The sequence below is a fragment of the Pongo abelii genome, chromosome 2, assembly GCF_028885655.2.
Source record: "Pongo abelii isolate AG06213 chromosome 2, NHGRI_mPonAbe1-v2.0_pri, whole genome shotgun sequence".
NCBI classification, from domain to species: Eukaryota; Metazoa; Chordata; class Mammalia; order Primates; family Hominidae; genus Pongo; species Pongo abelii.
This window is the reverse complement of record NC_085928.1, coordinates 142,102,562-142,120,051: the sequence shown is the minus strand read 5'-3', so window position 1 is coordinate 142,120,051 and position 17,490 is coordinate 142,102,562. Positions and strand designations below refer to the sequence as shown.

General features: G+C 44.1%; 1 protein-coding gene across 3 annotated transcripts in view; it reads left to right on the top strand.

Annotated features, from left to right (window-relative positions):
- The window catches only part of ACAD11 (acyl-CoA dehydrogenase family member 11), a 112,754-nt gene that overhangs the window by 45,218 nt on the left and 50,046 nt on the right, over positions 1-17,490 (top strand). For all 3 annotated transcript variants that reach the window (XM_009239318.4, XM_054550348.2, NM_001132931.2), the window contains 2 exon segments: positions 14,236-14,343; positions 16,100-16,198. In XM_009239318.4, the coding sequence (XP_009237593.3) occupies positions 14,236-14,343; positions 16,100-16,198 (207 nt within the window).

The window sequence follows — 17,490 nt, the reverse complement described above, 5'->3', positions numbered from 1 at the left end:
TTGCTGTCATCTTAATGCTATCTCTCCCCTAACCCCTCACCTTGCGACAGGTGCTAATATGTGATGTTCCCCTCCCTGTGTGCGTGTGTTTTCATTGTTCAACTCCCACTTATGAGTGAGAACATGCAGTGTTTGGTTTTCTGTTCCTGTATTAGTTTGCTGAGAATGATGGTTTCCAGCTTCATCCATGTCCCTGCAAAGGACAGGAACTCATCCCTTTTTTATGGCTGCATAGTATTCCATGGTGTGTATGTGCCACATTTTCTTTATCCAGTCTGTCATTGATGGGCATTTGGGTTGGTTCCAAGTCTTTGCTATTGTGAATAGTGCTGCAGTAAACATACATGTGCATGTGTCTTTATAGTAGAATGATTAATAATCCTTTGGGTATATATCCAGTAATGGGATTGGTGGGTCAAATGGTATTTCTGGTTCTAGATCCTTGAGGAATCACCACACTATCTTCCACAATGGTTGAACTAATTTACACTCCCACCAACAGTGTAAAAGCTTTCCTATTTCTCCACATCCTCTCCAGCATCTGTTGTTTCTTGACTTTTTGATGATCGCCATTCTAACTGGCGTGAGATGGTATCTCATTGTGGTTTTGATTTGTGTTTCTCTAATGACCAGTGATGATGAGCTTTTTTTCATATGTTTGCTGGGGGCATAAATGTCTTCTTTCGAGAAGTGTCTGTTCATATCCTTTGCCCACTTTTTGATGGGGTTCTTTGTTTTTTCTTGTAAATTTGTCTAAGTTCTTTGTAAATTCTGGATATTAGCCCTTTGTCAGATGGATGAAGTGCAAAATTTTTCTCCCATTCTGTAGGTTGCCTGTTCACTCTGGTGATAGTTTCTTTTGCTGTGCAGAAGCTCTTTAGTTTAATTAGATCCCATTTGTCTATTTTGGCTTTTGTTGCCATTGCTTTTGGTGTTTTAGTCATGAAGTCTTTGCCCATGCCTATGTCCTGAATGGTATTGCCTAGGTTTTCTTCTAGGGTTTTTGTCGTTTTAGGTCTTACGTTTAAGTCTTTAATCCATCTTGAGTTAATTTTTGTATAAGGTGTAAGGAAGACATCCAGTTTCAGCTTTCTGCATATTGCTAGCCAGTTTTCCCAACACCATTTATTAAATAGGAAATACTTCACACATTGCTTCTTTGTGTCAGGTTTGTCAAAGATCAGATGGCTGTAGATGTGTGGCGTTATTTCTGAGGCCTCTGTTCTGTTCCATTGGTCTATATATCTATTTTGGTACCAGTACCATGCTGTTTTTGTTACTGTAGCCTCGTTGTATAGTTTGAAGTCAGGTAGCATGATGCCTCCAGCTTTGTTCTTTTTGCTTAGGATTGTCTTGACTATATGGGCTCTTTTTTGGTTCCGTATGAAATTTAAAGTACTTTTTTTCTAATTCTGTGAAGAAAGTCAATGGTAGCTTGATGGGGATGGCACTGAATCTATAAATTACTTTGAGCAGTATGGCCATTTTCATGATATTGATTCTTCCTATCCATGAGCATGGAATGTTTTTCCATTTGGTTGTGTCCTCTCTTTTTTCCTTGAGCGGTGGTTTGTAGCTCTCCTTGAAGAGGTCCTTCACATCCCTCATAAGTTGGATTCTTAGGTATTTTATTTTCTTTGTAGCAATTGTGAATGGGAGTTCACTCAAGATTTGGCTCTCTGTCTATTATTGGTGTATAGGAATGCTTGTGATTTTTGCACATTGATTTTGTATCCTGAGACTTTGTTGAAGTTGCTTATCAGCTTAAGGAGATTTTGGGCTGAGATGATGGGGTTTTCTTTTTTCTGTCTTTCTTTTTTTTTTTTTTTTGAGATGGAGTCTCGCTCGTCTCGCTCAAGCTGGAGAGCAGTGGTGCAATCTTGGCTCCCTGCAACCTCCGCCTCCCAGGCTCAAGCAATTCTCCTGCCTCAGCCTCCTGAGTAGCTGGGATCACAGGTGCCTGCCACCATGCCCTACTAATTTTTGTACTTTAAGTAGAGACGTGGTTTCGCCATGCTGACCAGGCTGGTCTCAAGCTCCTGACCTCAGGTAATCCATCTGCCTTGGCCTCCCAAAGTGCTGGGATTACAGGCATGAGCCACTGCACCCAGCCGATGATGGGGTTTTCTAAATATACAATCATGTCATCTGCAAACAGTGACAATTTGACTTCCTCTCTTCCTATCTGAATACCCTTCATTTCTTTCTGTTGCCTGATTGCCCTGGCCAGAACTTCTGATACTATGTTGAATAGGAGTGGTGAGAGAGGGCATCCTTGTCTTATGCTGGTTTTCTTTTTTGTTTGTTTGTTTTGTTTTAGAATATAATTTTTATTTATTTATTTATTTTTATTATTATTATACTTTATTTTTTTATTTATTTATTTTTTTTTTAATTTATGAAGTATTTATTGATCATTCTTGGGTGTTTCTCGGAGAGGGGGATGTGGCAGGGTCATAGGATAATAGTGGAGAGAAGGTCAGGAGATAAACACATGAACAAAGGTCTCTGGTTTTCCTAGGCAGAGGTCCCTGCGGCCTTCTGCAGTGTTTGTGCCCCTGGGTACTTGAGATTAGGGAGTGGTGATGACTCTTAAAGAGCATGCTGCCTTCAAGCATCTGTTTAACAAAGCACATCTTGCACCGCCCTTAATCCATTTAACCCTGAGTTGACACAGCATATGTTTCAGAGAGCATGGGGCTGGGGGAAAGGCCATAGATCAACAGCATCCCAAGGCAGAAGAATTTCTCCTAGTCAGAACAAAATGGAGTCTCCTATGCCCACCCCTTTCTACACAGACACAGCAACAATCTGATCTCTCCTTCCTTTCCCCACACTTCCCCCCCTTCTTTTCAACAAAATCGCCATCGTCCTCATGGCCCGCTCCCGATGGTCGCTGTCTCTTCGGAGCTGTTGGGTACACCTCCCAGACAGGGCAGCCGGGCAGAGGCGCTCCTCACCTCCCAGACAGGGCGGCCGGGCAGAGGCGCTCCTCGCTTCCCAGACGGGGCCGCCCGGGCAGAGGCGCTCCTCTCCTCCCAGACGGGGCGGCCGGGCAGAGGCGCTCCTCACTTCCCCAACGGGGCCGCCCGGGCAGAGGCGCTCCTCGCTTCCCAGACGGGGCCGCCCGGGCAGAGGCGCTCCTCGCTTCCCAGACGGGGCCGCCCGGGCAGAGGCGCTCCTCACTTCCTCCCAGACCGGGTGGCAGCCGGGCAGAGGCGCTCCTCACCTCCCAGACGGGGCGGCCGGGCAGAGGCGCTCCTCACTTCCCCGACGGGGCCGCCCGGGCAGAGGCGCTCCTCGCTTCCCAGACGGGGCCGCCCGGGCAGAGGCGCTCCTCACTTCCTCCCAGACCGGGTGGCAGCCGGGCAGAGGCGCTCCTCACCTCCCAGACGGGGCGGCCCGGCAGAGGCGCTCCTCACTTCCCAGACGGGGCGGCCCAGCAGAGGCCCTCCTCACTTCCTCCCAGACCGGGTGGCAGCCGGGCAGAGGCGCTCCTCACTTCCCAGACGGGGCGGCTGGGCAGAGACGCTCCTCACTTCCTCCCAGACGGGGTGGCGGCCAGGCAGAGGCGCTCCTCACCTCCCAGACAGGGCGGCCGGGCAGAGGCGCTCCTCACTTCCCAGACGGGGCGACCGGGCAGAGGCGCTCCTCACTTCCCAGACTGGGCGGCCGGGCAGAGGCGCTCCTCACGTCTTCCTCCCAGACGGGGTGGCGGCCAGGCAGAGGCGCTCCTCACTTCCCAGAGGGGGCGGCCGGGCAGAGGTGCTCCTCACTTCCTCCCAGACGGGGTGGCAGCCGGGCAGAGGCACTCCTCACCTCCCAGACGGGGCGGCCGGGCAGAGGTGCTCCTCACCTCCCAGACGGAGTGGCCAGGCAGAGGCGCTCCTCACTTCCCATATGGGGTGGCGGCCGGGCAGAGGCGCTCCTCACTTCCCAGATGGGGCAGCCAGGCAGAGGCGCTCCTCACTTCCTCCCAGACGGGGTGGCGGCCAGGCAGAGGCGCTCCTCACCTCCCAGACGGGGCGGCCGGGCAGAGGTGCTCCTCACCTCCCAGACGGGGCGGCCGGGCAGAGGTGCTCCTCATCTCCCAGACGGGGCGGCCGGGCAGAGGTGCTCCTCATCTCCCAGACGGGGCGGCCGGGCAGAGGTGCTCCTCATCTCCCAGAAGGGGCGGCCGGGCAGAGGTGCTCCTCACTTCCTCCCAGACGGGGTGATGGCCGGGCAGAGGCACTCCTCACCTCCCAGACGGGGCGGCCGGGCAGAGGCGCTCCTCACCTCCCAGACGGAGTGGTCAGGCTGAGGCGCTCCTCACTTCCCATATGGGGTGGCGGCCGGGCAGAGGCGCTCCTCACTTCCCAGATGGGGCAGCCGGGCAGAGGCGCTCCTCACTTCCTCCCAGACGGGGTGGCGGCCAGGCAGAGGCGCTCCTCACTTCCCAGACGGGGCGGCCGGGCAGAGGTGCTCCTCACTTCCTCCCAGACGGGGTGGCGGCCGGGCAGAGGCGCTCCTCACCTCCCAGACAGGGCGGCCGGGCAGAGGCGCTCCTCCCTTCCCAGACGGAGTGGCCAGGCAGAGGCGCTCCCCACCTCCCAGAGTGGGCGGCCGGGCAGAGGCGCTCCTCACTTCCCAGAGTGGGCAGCCGGGCAGAGGCGCTCCTCACTTCCCATAGGGAGTGGCAGCCGGGCAGAGGCGCTCCTCACTTCCCAGATGGGGCAGCTGGGCAGAGGTCCTCCTCACTTCCTCCCAGACGGGGTGGCGGCCAGGCAGAGGCGCTCCTCACCTCCCAGACGGGGCGGCCGGGCAGAGGCACTCCTCACCTCCCAGAGTGGGCGGCCGGGCAGAGGCGCTCCTCACTTCCCAGAGTGGGCGGCCGGGCAGAGGCGCTCCTCACTTCCCAGAGTGGGCGGCTGGGCAGAGGCGCTCCTCACTTCCCATAGGGGGTGGCAGCCGGGCAGAGGCGCTCCTCACTTCCCAGATGGGGCAGCTGGGCAGAGGTGCTCCTCACTTCCTCCCAGACGGGGTGGCGGCCAGGCAGAGGCACTCCTCACCTCCCAGACGGGGCAGCCGGGCAGAGGCACTCCTCACCTCCCAGACGGGGCGGCTGGGCAGAGGCGCTCCTCACCTCCCAGAAGGGGCGGCTGGGCAGAGGCGCTCCTCACTTCCCATATGGGGTGGCAGCCGGGCAGAGGCGCTCCTCACTTCCCAGATGGGGTGGCGGCCAGGCAGAGGCGCTCCTCACTTCCCAGATGGGGCAACCGGGCAGAGGCGCTCCTCACTTCCTCCCAGACGGGGTGGCGGCCAGGCAGAGGCGCTCCTCACCTCCCAGACGGGGCGGCCGGGCAGAGGTGCTCCTCATCTCCCAGACGGGGCAGCCGGGCAGAGGCGCTCCTCACTTCCTCCCAGACGGGGTGGCAGCCGGGCAGAGGCGCTCCTCACATCCCAGACGATGGGCGGCCGGGCAGAGGTGCTCCTCACTTCCTAGACGGGGTGGCGGCGGGGCAGAGGCTGTAATCTTAGCACTTTAAGAGGCCAAGGCAGGAGGCTGGTAGGTGGAGGTTGCAGCGAGCCGAGATCACACCACTGCACTCCAGCCTGAGCACCATTGAGCATTGAGTTAGCGAGACTCCGTCTGCAATCCCAGCATCTCGGGAGGCCGAGGCAGGCAGATCACTGGAGGCCAGGAGCTGGAGACCAGCCCGGTCAACACGGCGAAACCCCGTCTCCACCAAAAATACAACAACCATTCAGGCGTGGCGGCGCGCGCCTGCAATCCCAGGCACTCGGCAGGCCGAGGCAGGAGAGTCACAGGAGCCCGAGGCAGGGAGGTTGCAGCGAGCTGAGATCATGGCAGTACAGTCCAGCTTCGATAACAGTGGGAGACCGAAAAAAGAAGGAGAGGCAGACCGAAGAAAGGGGAGAGGGAGAGGGAGAGGGAGAGGGAGAGGGAGAGAGGGAGAGGGAGAGGGAGAGAGGGAGAGGGAGAGGGAGAGGGAGAGAGGGAGAGGGAGAGGGAGAGGGAGAGGGAGAGGGAGAGGGAGAGGGAGAGGGAGAGGGAGAGGGAGAGCTATTATTATACTTTAAGTTTTAGGGTACATGTGCACAACATGCAGGTTTGTTACATATGTATACACATGCCATGTTGGTGTGCTGCACCCATTAACTCGTCATTTAGCATTAGGTATCTCTCCTAATGCTATCCCTCCCCCCTCCCCCCACCCCACAACAAGCCCCGGTGTGTGATGTTCCCCTTCCTGTGTCCATGTGTTGTCATTGTTCAATTCCCACCTATGAGTGAGAACATGTGGTGTTTGGTTTTTTGTCCCTGTGATAGTTTGCTGAGAATGATGGTTTCCAGCTTCATCCATGTCCCTACAAAGGACATGAACTCATCCTTTTTTATGGCTGCATAGTATTCCATGGTGTATATGTGCCACATTTTCTTAATCCAGTCTATCGTTGTTGGACATTTGGGTTGGTTCCAAGTCTTTGCTATTGTGAATAGTGCCACAATAAACATACATGTGCATGTGCCTTTATAGCAGCATGATTTATAATCCTTTGGGTATATACCCAGTAATGGGATGGCTGGGTCAAATGGTATTTCTAGTTCTAGATCCCTGAGGAATCGCCACACTGACTTCCAGAATGGTTGAACTAGTTTACAGTCCCACCAACAGTGTAAAAGTGTTCTTATTTCTCCACATCCTCTCCAGCACCTGTTGTTTCCTGACTTTTTAATGATCGCCATTCTAACTGGTGTGAGATGGTATCTCATTGTGGTTTTGATTTGCATTTCTCTGATGGCCAGTGATGATGAGCATTTTTTCATGTGTCTTTTGGCTGCATAAATGTCTTCTTTTGAGAGGTGTCTGTTCATATCCTTTGCCCACTTTTTGATGGGGTTGTTTGTTTTTTTCTTGTAAATTTGTTGGAGTTCATTGTAGATTCTGGATATTAGCCCTTTGTCAGATGAGTAGATTGCAAAACTTTTCTCCCATTCTGTAGGTTGCCTGTTCACTCTGATGGTAGTTTCTTTTGCTGTGCAGAAGCTGTTTAGTTTAATTAGATCCCATTTGTCAATTTTGGCTTTTGTTGCCATTGCTTTTGGTGTTTTAGACATGAAGTCCTTGCCCATGGCTGTGTCCTGAATGGTATTGCCTAGGTTTTCTTCTAGGGTTTTTATGGTTTTAGGTCTAACATGTAAGTCTTTAATCCATCTTGAATTAATTTTTGTATAAGGTGTAAGGAAGGGATCCAGTTTCAGCTTACTGCATATGGCTAGCCAGTTTTCCCAGCACCATTTATTAAATAGGGAATCCTTTCCCCATTGCTTGTTTTTCTCAGGTTTGTCAAAGATCAGATAGTTGTAGATATGTGGCGTTATTTCTGAGGGATCTGTTCTGTTCCATTAGTCTATATCTCTGTTTTGGTACCAGTACCATGCTGTTTTGGTTACTGTAGCCTTGTAGTATAGTTTGAAGTCAGGTAGTGTGATGCCTCCAGCTTTGTTCTTTTGGCTTAGGATTGACTTGGAGATGCAGGCTCTTTTTTGGTTCCATATGAACTTCAAAGTAGTTTTTTCCAATTCTGTGAAGAAAGTCATTGGTAGCTTCATGGGGATGGCATTGAATCTATAAATTACCTTGGGCAGTATGGCCATTTTCATGATATTGATTCTTCCTACCCATGAGCATGGAATGTTCTTCCATTTGTTTGTATCCTCTTTTATTTCATTAAGCAGTGGTTTCTAGTTCTCCTTGAAGAGGTCCTTCACATCCCTTGTAAGTTGGATTCCTAGGTATTTTATTCTCTTTGAAGGAATTGTGAATGGGAGTTCACTCATGATTTGGCTCTCTGTTTGTCTGTTATTGGTGTATAAGAATACTTGTGATTTTTGCACATTGATTTTGTATCCTGAGACTTTGCTGAAGTTGCTTATCACCTTAAGGAGATTTTGGGCTGAGACAATGGGGTTTTCTAGATATACAATCATGTCATCTGCAAACAGGGACAATTTCACTTCCTCTTTTCCTAATTGAATGCCCTTTATTTCCTTCTCCTGCCTGATTGCCCTGGCCAGAGCATCCAACACTATGTTGAATAGGAGAGGTGAGAGAGGGCATCCCTATCTTGTGCCAGTTTTCAAGGGGAATGCTTCCAGTTTTTGTCCATTCAGTATGATATTGATTGTGGGTTTGTCATAGATAGCTCTTATTATGTTGAGATACGACCCATCAATACCTAATTTATTGAGAGTTTTTAGCATGAGGCGTTGTTGAATTTTGTCTAAGGCCTTTTCTGCATCTCTTGAGATAATCATGTGGTTTTTGTCTTTGGTTCTGTTTATATGCTGGATTACATTTATTGATTTGCATATGTTGAACCAGCCTCACATCCCAGGGATGAAGCCCACTTGATCGTGGTGGATAAGCTTTTTGATGTGCTGCTGGATTTAGTTTGCCAGTATTTTATTGAGGATTTTTGCATCAATGTTCATCAAGGATATTGGTCTAAAATTCTCTTTTTTTGTTGTGTCTCTGCCAGGCTTTGGTATCCGGATGATGCTGGCCTCATAACATGAGTTAGGGAGGATTCCCTCTTTTTCTATTGATTGGAATAGTTTCAGAAGGAATGGTACCAGCTCCTTCTTGTACCTCTGGTAGAATTCAGCTGTGAATCCATCTGGTCCTGGACTGTTTTTGATTGGTAAGCTATTAATTATTGCCTCAATTTCAGAGCCTGTTGTTGGTCTATTCAGAGATTCAACTTCTTCCTGGTTTAGTCTTGGGAGGGTATATGTGTTGAGGAATTTATCCATTTCTTCTAGATTTTCTAGTTTATTTGCATAGAGGTGTTCATGGTATTCTCTGATGGTAGTTTGTATTTCTGTAGGATCGGTGGTGATATCCCCTTTGTCATTTTTTATTGCGTCTATTGATTCTTCTCTGTTTTCTTCTTTATTAGTCTTGCTAGCGGTCTATCAATTTTGTTGATCTTTTCAAAAAACCAGCTCCTGGATTCATTGATTTTTTTGAAGGGTTTTTTGTGTCTCTATTTCCTTCAGTTCTGCTCTGATCTTAGTTATTTCTTGCCTTCTGCTAGCTTTTGAATGTGTTTGCTCTTCTCTAGTTCTTTTAATTGTGATGTTAGGGTGTCAATTTTAGATCTTTCCTGCTTTCTCTTGTGGGCATTTAGTGCTATAAATTTCCCTCTACACACTGCTTTGAGTGTGTCCCAGTTTCAAAGGGAGTGCTTCCAGCTGTGGCCCATTCAGTATGATATTGGCTGTGGGTTTGTCATAAATAGCTCTTATTTTGAGATACGTTCTATCAATACCGAGTTTATTGAGAGTTTTTTGCATGAAGGGGTGTTGAATTTTATCAGAGGCCTTTTCTGCATCTATTGAGATAATCATGTGGTTTTTGTCATTGGTTCTGTTTATGTGATGGATTACATTGATTGATTTGCATATGTTGAACCAGCCTTGCATCCCAGGGATGAAGCCAACTTGATTGTGGTGGATAAGCTTTTTGATGTGCTGCTGGTTTTGGTTTGCCAGTATTTTAGTGAGCATTTTCACTTTGATGTTCATCAGGGATATTGGTCTGAAATTTTCTTTTTTTGTTGTGTCTCTGCCAGGTTTTGGTATCAGGATGATGCTGGCCTCATAAAACAAGTTAGGAAGGAGTCCCTCTTTTTCTATTGTTTGGAATAGTTTCAGAAGGAATGGTATCAGCTCCTCTTTGTACCTCTGGTAGAATTCGACTGTGAAACCATCTGGTCCTGGGCTTTTTTGGGTTGGTGGGCTATTAATTACTGCCTCAATTTCAGACCTTGTTATTGGTCTATTCAGGGATTTGACTTTTTTGGTTTAATCTTGGGAGGGTATATGTGTCCAGGAGTTTATCCATTTCTTCTAGATTTTCTAGTTTATTTGCATAGGGTGTTTATAGTATTCTCTGATGGTAGTTTGTATTTCTGTGGGATCAGTGTTGATATCCCCTTTATCATTTTTTATTATGTCTATTTGATTCTTCTCTTTTCTTTATTAGTCTGGCTAGTGGTGTATTTAGTTAATCTTTTCAAAAAACCAGCTCGTGGATTCATTTATTTTTTGAAGGGTTTTTCTTGTCTCTATCTCCTTCAGTTCTGCTCTGATCTTGGTTATTTCTTGTCTTCTGCTAGCTTTTGAATTTGTTTGGCTTGCTTCTCTAGTTCGTTTAATTGTGATGTTAACATGTCAATTTTACATCTTTCCCGCTTTCTCCTGTGGGCATTTAGTGCTAAAAATTTCCCTCTAAATACTGCTTTAGCTGTGTCCCAGAGATTCTGGTACATTGTGTCTTTGTTCTTATTGGTTTCAAATAACTTATTTATTTCTGCCTTAATTTCATTACTTACCCCGTAGTCATTCAGGAGCAGGTTGTTCAGTTATCATATAGATGTGCAGTTTTGAGTGAGTTTCTTAATCCTGAGTTCTAATTTGATTGCACTGTGGTCTGAGAGACTTTTTGTTATGATTTCAATTCTTTTGCATTTTCTGAGAAGTGTTTTACTTCCAATTATGTGGTCAATTTTAGAATAAGTGCAATGTGGTGCTGAGAAGGATGTATATTCTGTCAGTTTGGGGTGGAGAGTCTGTAGATGACTACTAGGTCCGCTTGGTCCAGAGCTGAGTTCAATCCTGAATATCCTTGTTAATTTTCTGTCTCGTCGACCTGTCTAATATTGACAGTGGGGTGTTAAAGTCTCCCACTATTATTGTGTGGGAGTCTAAGTCTCTTTGTAGTCTCTAAGAACTTGCTTTATGAATCTGGGTGCTCCTGTTTTGGGTGCATATATATTTAGGATAGTTAGCTCTTCTTGTTGCATTGATCCCTTTACCATTATGTAATGTCCTTCTTTGTCTTTTTTTTATCTTTGTTGGTTTAAAGTCTGTTTTATTAGAAACTAGGATTGCAACCCCTGCTTTTTTGTTTTTGTTTTGCTTTCCATTTTCTTGGTAAATCTTCCTCCATCCCTTTATTTTGAGCCTATGTGTGTCTGTGCACGTGAGATGGTCTCCTGAATACAGCACACCAATGGGTCTTGACTCTATCCAATTTGCCAGTGTGTGTCTTTTAATTGGGGCATTTAACCCATTTACATTTAAGGTTAATATTGTTATATGTGAATTTGATCCTGTCATTATGATGCTAGCTGGTTATTTTGCCTGTGAGTTGATGCAGTTTCTTTATAGTGTCGATGGTCTTTACAATTTGGTATGTTTTTGCAGTGGCTAGTACCAGTTTTTGCTTTGCATGTTTAGTGCTTCCTTCAGGAGCTGTTGTAAGACAGGCCTGGTGGTGACAAAATCTCTCCCAGCATTTGCTTGTCTGTAAAGGATTTTATTTTTCCTTCGCTTATGAAGCTTAGTTTAGCTGGATATGAAATTCTGGCTTGAAAATTTCTTTTCTTTAAGAAAGTTGAATATTGGCCCCCACTCTCTTCTGGCTTGTAGGGTTTCTGTGGAAAGATCTATTGTTAGTCTGATGGGCTTCCTATTGTGGGTAACCTGACCTTTCTCTCTGGCTGCCCCTCACATTTTTTCTTTCATTTCAACCTTGGTGAATCTGATGATTATGTGTCTTGGGGCTGCTCTTCTTGAGGAGTATCTTTGTGGTGTTCTCTGTATTTCCCGAATTTGAATGTTGGCCTCTCTTGCTAGGTAGGGGAAGTTCTCCTGGATAATATCCTGCAGAGTGTTTTCCAACTTGGTTCCATTCTCCCCTTCACTTTCAGGTACACCAGTCAAACCTAGGTTTGGTCTTTTCATGTCATCCCATATTTTTTGGAGGCTTTGTTCATTCCTTTTCATTCTTTTTTCTCTAGTCTTGTCTTCATGCTTTATTTCATTAAGTTGATCTTCAGTCTCTGATATCCTTTCTTTCGCTTGATTGATTCAGCTATTGATACTTGTGTATACTTCACGAAGTTCTTGTGCTGTGTTTTTCAGCTCTATCAGGTCATTTATGGTCTTCTCTAAACTGGTTATTCTAGTTAGCAATTCCTCTAACTTTTGTCAACGTTCTTAGGTTCCTTGCATTGGGCTAGAACATGCTCCTTTAGCTCAGAGGAGTTTGTTATTACCCACCTTCTGAAGCCTACTTCTGTCAATTCGTCAAACTCATTCTCCATCCAGTTTTGTTCCCTTACTGGCGAGGGGTTGTGATCCTTTGGAGAAGAAGAGGCATTCTGGTTTTTGGAATTTTCAGCCTTTTTGCATTGGTTTTTCCTCATCTTCGTGGATTTTTCTACCTTTGGTCTTTGATGTTGGTGACCTTCAGATGGAGTTTTTGTGTAGGCGTCCTTTTTGTTGTTCATGCTATTCCTTTCCGTTTGTTAGTTTTCCTTCTGAGTCAGGCCCCTCTGCTGCAGGTCTGCTGGAGTTTGCTGGAGGTCCACTCCCAACCCTGTTTGCCTGGATATCACAAGTGGAGGCTGCAGAACAGCAAAGATTGCCGCCTGTTCCTTCCTCTGGAAGCTTTGTCCCTGAGGGGCACCCACCACACACCAGCCAGAGCTCTCCTGTTTGAGGTGTATGTCGACCCCTGTTGGGAGGTGTCTCCCCGTCAGGAGGCACGGGGGTCAGGGACCCACTTGAGGAGGCAGTCTGTCCCTTAGCAGAGCTCAAGCACTGTGCTGAGAGATCCGCTGCTGTCTTCAGTGCCAGCAGGCAGGAATGTTGAAGTCTGCTGAAGCTGCGCCCACAGCCACCCCTTCCTGCAGGTCCTCTGTCCCAGGGAGATGGTAGTTTCATCTGTAAGCCCCTGACTGGGGCTACTGCCTTTCTTTTAGAGATGCCCTGCCCAGAGAGGAGGAATCTAGAGAGCTGGTCTGATATTTTTTAATGGGAAATAATTTTTATTGTTGGTGTAGTTTATCCAAGTTTTTTTTTCCAACCTGTAAATGATAACTTTGTGAGCTTTTCAGAAGAAACTGATAATTTTTGGAAATTTTGAATTCAATATTTACCTTATTTGTACTATAACAAGTAACAGTTAATTTAAAACAGGCAAAACAAACAATGAGGTTCATGAATTATAACTCAGGACTTATTTTCTCCCTCAGTCAAAAAGAATGTTAAGCTGTGTTAATCTGCAAGGAATTTTGTTAATGTTGATGTAATGTTGGCTCTGTTAGGAGTGCCTGAATAGAGTGCAGACATCTTGAGAGATTTAACTTACACAATTCGATTTTCATAAGCATTTCAGTAACTATCCTTAAAGTCATTGTAAATGTTGATATGAAAATTGTTTTCTCAAAATCTTATGAATAATCAACACTCAGGGGAAAGCTTTTAGACAGTATTTTAAGAAATCTGACAGGAATGGAAAATCAGAGGAAGCCATCTAGAAAATTTTACTCCATGGCAGTCATGAAGAATTCTTTGTTAGCCAAGGGCAATACTACAGTGCATCATATACTATAAACAATACCCTCCAAGGATCAGAGAGGGTCTTTGAAGTTATCTGCTGCCATTTTCTTTCCAGGGCAGGGATTCTGTCTTTAGCATCCTTGAGAATTATCAAGTATTTTCTAGGTAGTATGGGGTACATAAAAGTAAGAGCAATGTTAGAGGTAAATAGAAATAATTGTTATGTGAGTTCAGAGAAGGAGGTATTACTGACTGGGTAATCAGAGATTCTTTGCAGAGGAGGTGGCTCATAAGCAGGAATTTACTTGTGAAGGACGGGGAGAATTTCACTTGAGAAAAAGCCTGGCCCAGGCAAATATGTGGAAATTAGAAAGCATAGGGTGTGTTTGAGGAACAGCAGGTAAAATTAAGGGCTGGAGTCTCAGTAGGACATGCAATGTTAATTGTTCTCCGGGAGCATTGCAATCACTTCCAGCAGGGCATATTTGCAATACAGCAGGCAAGGTTTAGACCAGTAAATTGTTTCCTTCAGTTCTAATTGAGTTAGACGTCATTAGTGCCATTCTTCATTGGGATGAACTGAAGAAGAGTCTGTGATTCAGAACAAGTTGAATAAATATGCACCAAATGCCCTGTACTTGTAAATATTTATGGCATGCTGTCAGTATAAATTATATTTACTATATGTTTCAAAATATTTTTGTTAGCAAACATTTGCTTTAAAAAGATGCATTTCTGTACTCTTTACATAAAGTTGTGGATTTCATATTGATAAATTTTCAAATGCAAAACAAATACTCCTTCTTTATGTATAGACACAGGGAACATGGAGATTCTGCACCTGTATGGAAGTGAGGAGCAGAAGAAACAGTGGCTTGAGCCTCTTCTGCAAGGGAACATTACCTCTTGCTTCTGTATGACAGGTAAATGCCAATCACCATTCTCTCCTTGTGTAGTCAGTCATCCCGGAGTTGTTATGGATGAGCTGAAGGAAATACAGGATGTGGTTCTGTGTTTCAGTCAAATTTGCCATTGGCCGAAAATGTGAGTATGTTTATTTTGAGCCTGTTATTAAATTTTGGCATTTTCAAATGTTCAGAAAAATATGATCCTCTCCTTTGTTAGAATATCAGATGATGTTCTCTAGTAGCCTGCTATAGCATTAGCAGCAGAGTAAACTTAGTTTCACAATTTTTTGATGTCATTACTAAAATTGCTATATATGAATATTTAAGATCTTTTATGTATGAAATATCTTTGTGATAATTTTATATTGATACTTATAAAATATTCAACTCTTCCATAAACCCAGAAAAATAGAAATTTCACCATTACTGGACATATGGCTCCAATTATAATCATGTGGGAAAATAAAGGAACATGTTAATAAAGACAGATTTAATATCATTTGTACATAGGAAGAATTAAGAACTCTTCAATAGAAAAAAATCATTGTTTTGTGATTTAGTTTAGAATTAAACCAAATTTTGCTTGTCCATAATTTTTAAGTGCTTTCAATAATGGCCAGATTTTATTGTTTTGTATAACATAGTATACATTTATACAGTACTCCTCTTTTATCTGAAGGGGATACGTTCTAAGACCCCCAGTGGGTGTCTGAAAACTGGGATAGTCCTGAACCCTATTTAGACTATGTTTTTTCTTATACATATGTACCTATGATACAGTTTAATCTATAAATTAGGCATAGTAAGACAATAATAACTAATAATAAAATAGAACAATTATAACAATACTCAGAATGGTACACTATTTAAAAATTACGAATTGTTTACTTCTGGAATTTTTCACTTAATATTTTTGGAATGCAGTTGGCCTCTCATAACTGAAACCTCAGATAGCAAAACTACAGATGACAGGGGACTACTATAATAGCAGAACTGATCTCCGTTTAAATCAGTAATAGGCATTTATTGAATACCTACAGTAGGATGTATTGTCTACAAAGCACTAGGTGGGGTTTACAAAATAAGTAGAATACACAGCCCTCTTTCTAAAAAAGAAAAAAAAATGAGTCTTAAGTTTTAGAAACAGAACACATGGGATATCTGAAGAACTCATTTAAAGGGGTGTCATATTAGCAAGTGCAGATTGCTATGATTGAAAGCTAGACAGTTCTGAAGTGCCATGCGGTAAAGCAATTGTCTAAGGGTGTCCCATGGAGAACTTTCTGAAGACCTTAAGTGTTGAACAGGCTTTAAAGAATGCAAAGTATATAAATCAGTGAAAGCATTCCTGATGGAATTTGCAAGGCATATTAGAAATTGCTTAAGACAGTAAACTATATGGGGGGGAATCTGTCTTGCCAATCAATATTTAGTACATATCTCCATTGTGAGAAGTAGAAAACAATACTTTTGTCTACATCTGCTGATTGGAGAAAGGACTGGGTTGTATCCCAAGTTATATGTCAGTGAGGAAGCCAAAAATACAATTCAAAATACTGATCCCCAATGTTCAGTATACTTCATTCACTCATTCTTTCAGTGCACATTTATTGAATACTGTGTGTAGGTTATGGGAAAAGCAGGGTGGAATGGGGAGTGAAAGGACATTGAAAAAGATAAAGATGCCTTTGTTTTTAAAGTTTTCATATCCTTATCTAAATCTACTGATGATATCTGCCTGCCTGTAAATTCAGCTTTTGTTTATTTATAGAACCTGATGTAGCTTCAAGTGATGCCACAAATATTGAATGCAGCATCCAACGAGAAGAAGATAGCTATGTAATTAATGGCAAGAAATGGTGGAGCAGTGGTGAGTGTTCAGCCTAATTTTTTCACCTAACACACTGATCCTTTGTGCCAGATGCTATTCTAGAATATTGCTATGATACATAGTGATTAGTTTCATGATCATAATTCTTTAAATTCTGCATGTGTAGTCCAGTTGCGGTGGCTCACACCTGTAATCCCAGCTCTTTGGGAGGCTGAGGCAGGTGGATCACCTGAGGCCAGGAGTTCAAGACCAACCTGGCCAACATGGTGAAGCCCTGTCTCTACTAAAAATACAAAAATTAGCCAGGTGTGGTGGCAGGCACCTGTAATCCCAGCTACTCAGGAGGCTGAGGCAGGAGACTTGCTTGACCCTGGGTGGCAGAAGTTGATGTGCACTGAGATGGCACCACTGCACTTCACCCTGGGCAACAAGAGTGAAACTCTGTCTCAAAAAAATGAAAAAATAATTAATTCTGCGTGTGAAAGCATTTTCAAACTTAGAAATAGTGGTTGAAAGAAAAAGTAATTTTAAAATAACATATGTTGGTTAGGTGATGTTTAAGAGCAGAAAACATGTCATTTTTTGTAGTTTTAGAGATAAAATTCATTAGTGCATACTATTTTTGACCAATGTAATTGCTAGCAAAATTTAATTTTAGTAGGAGCATATTACATGGATTATAATAATTTACAGCAAATATTTTTTAAAAAGATAAGCTGTACATGTTAATAATTTTTGTGGTACATATTTTTATTACTCAAAAATGAAGTGTTTACATGAAAATAGGACATTTTATGCATGGGATAATATATTTTTTAGTCAATCGGCAGTGGTAGACTCATATAAATGCATGAGTTCTTTAGGAAGTCAAGAAATTGGAACCCAAATGAAAATGATAGTCTGAGGATTACACCTAGACTATATATGATAAACCTAACATTTGTCATGATAGCCAGTTATTAGTAAGAAAGCTGACATCATAGAAGCAAATTATGTCTTTAGGAACTTACCAGGAATGTTTTGAAAAGAATCAGAAAAGCTTATTATAGTTTGTTTTTTTTTTTATCGCTTTTTTGGAGGAGGTGGATTTTATAAAATTACTTACAAATTAAAAAAAGAAAAAACAGGAAAAAAGATAGTTGGAGTTCTGCTGCATACTTATTCAAGTACTAAAATTATACAAGGAAATCGTTCTTGTATTAAAACTTAGATAATTAAAAATAATTATAAATGCCTTTTAACATGAACCTCTTTAATAATCTGTTTTAGATGGCCTAACTTATAGCATAGTGGGTTTGTTTTTCTTAACTTCTTTTATTTTGAAATTATTA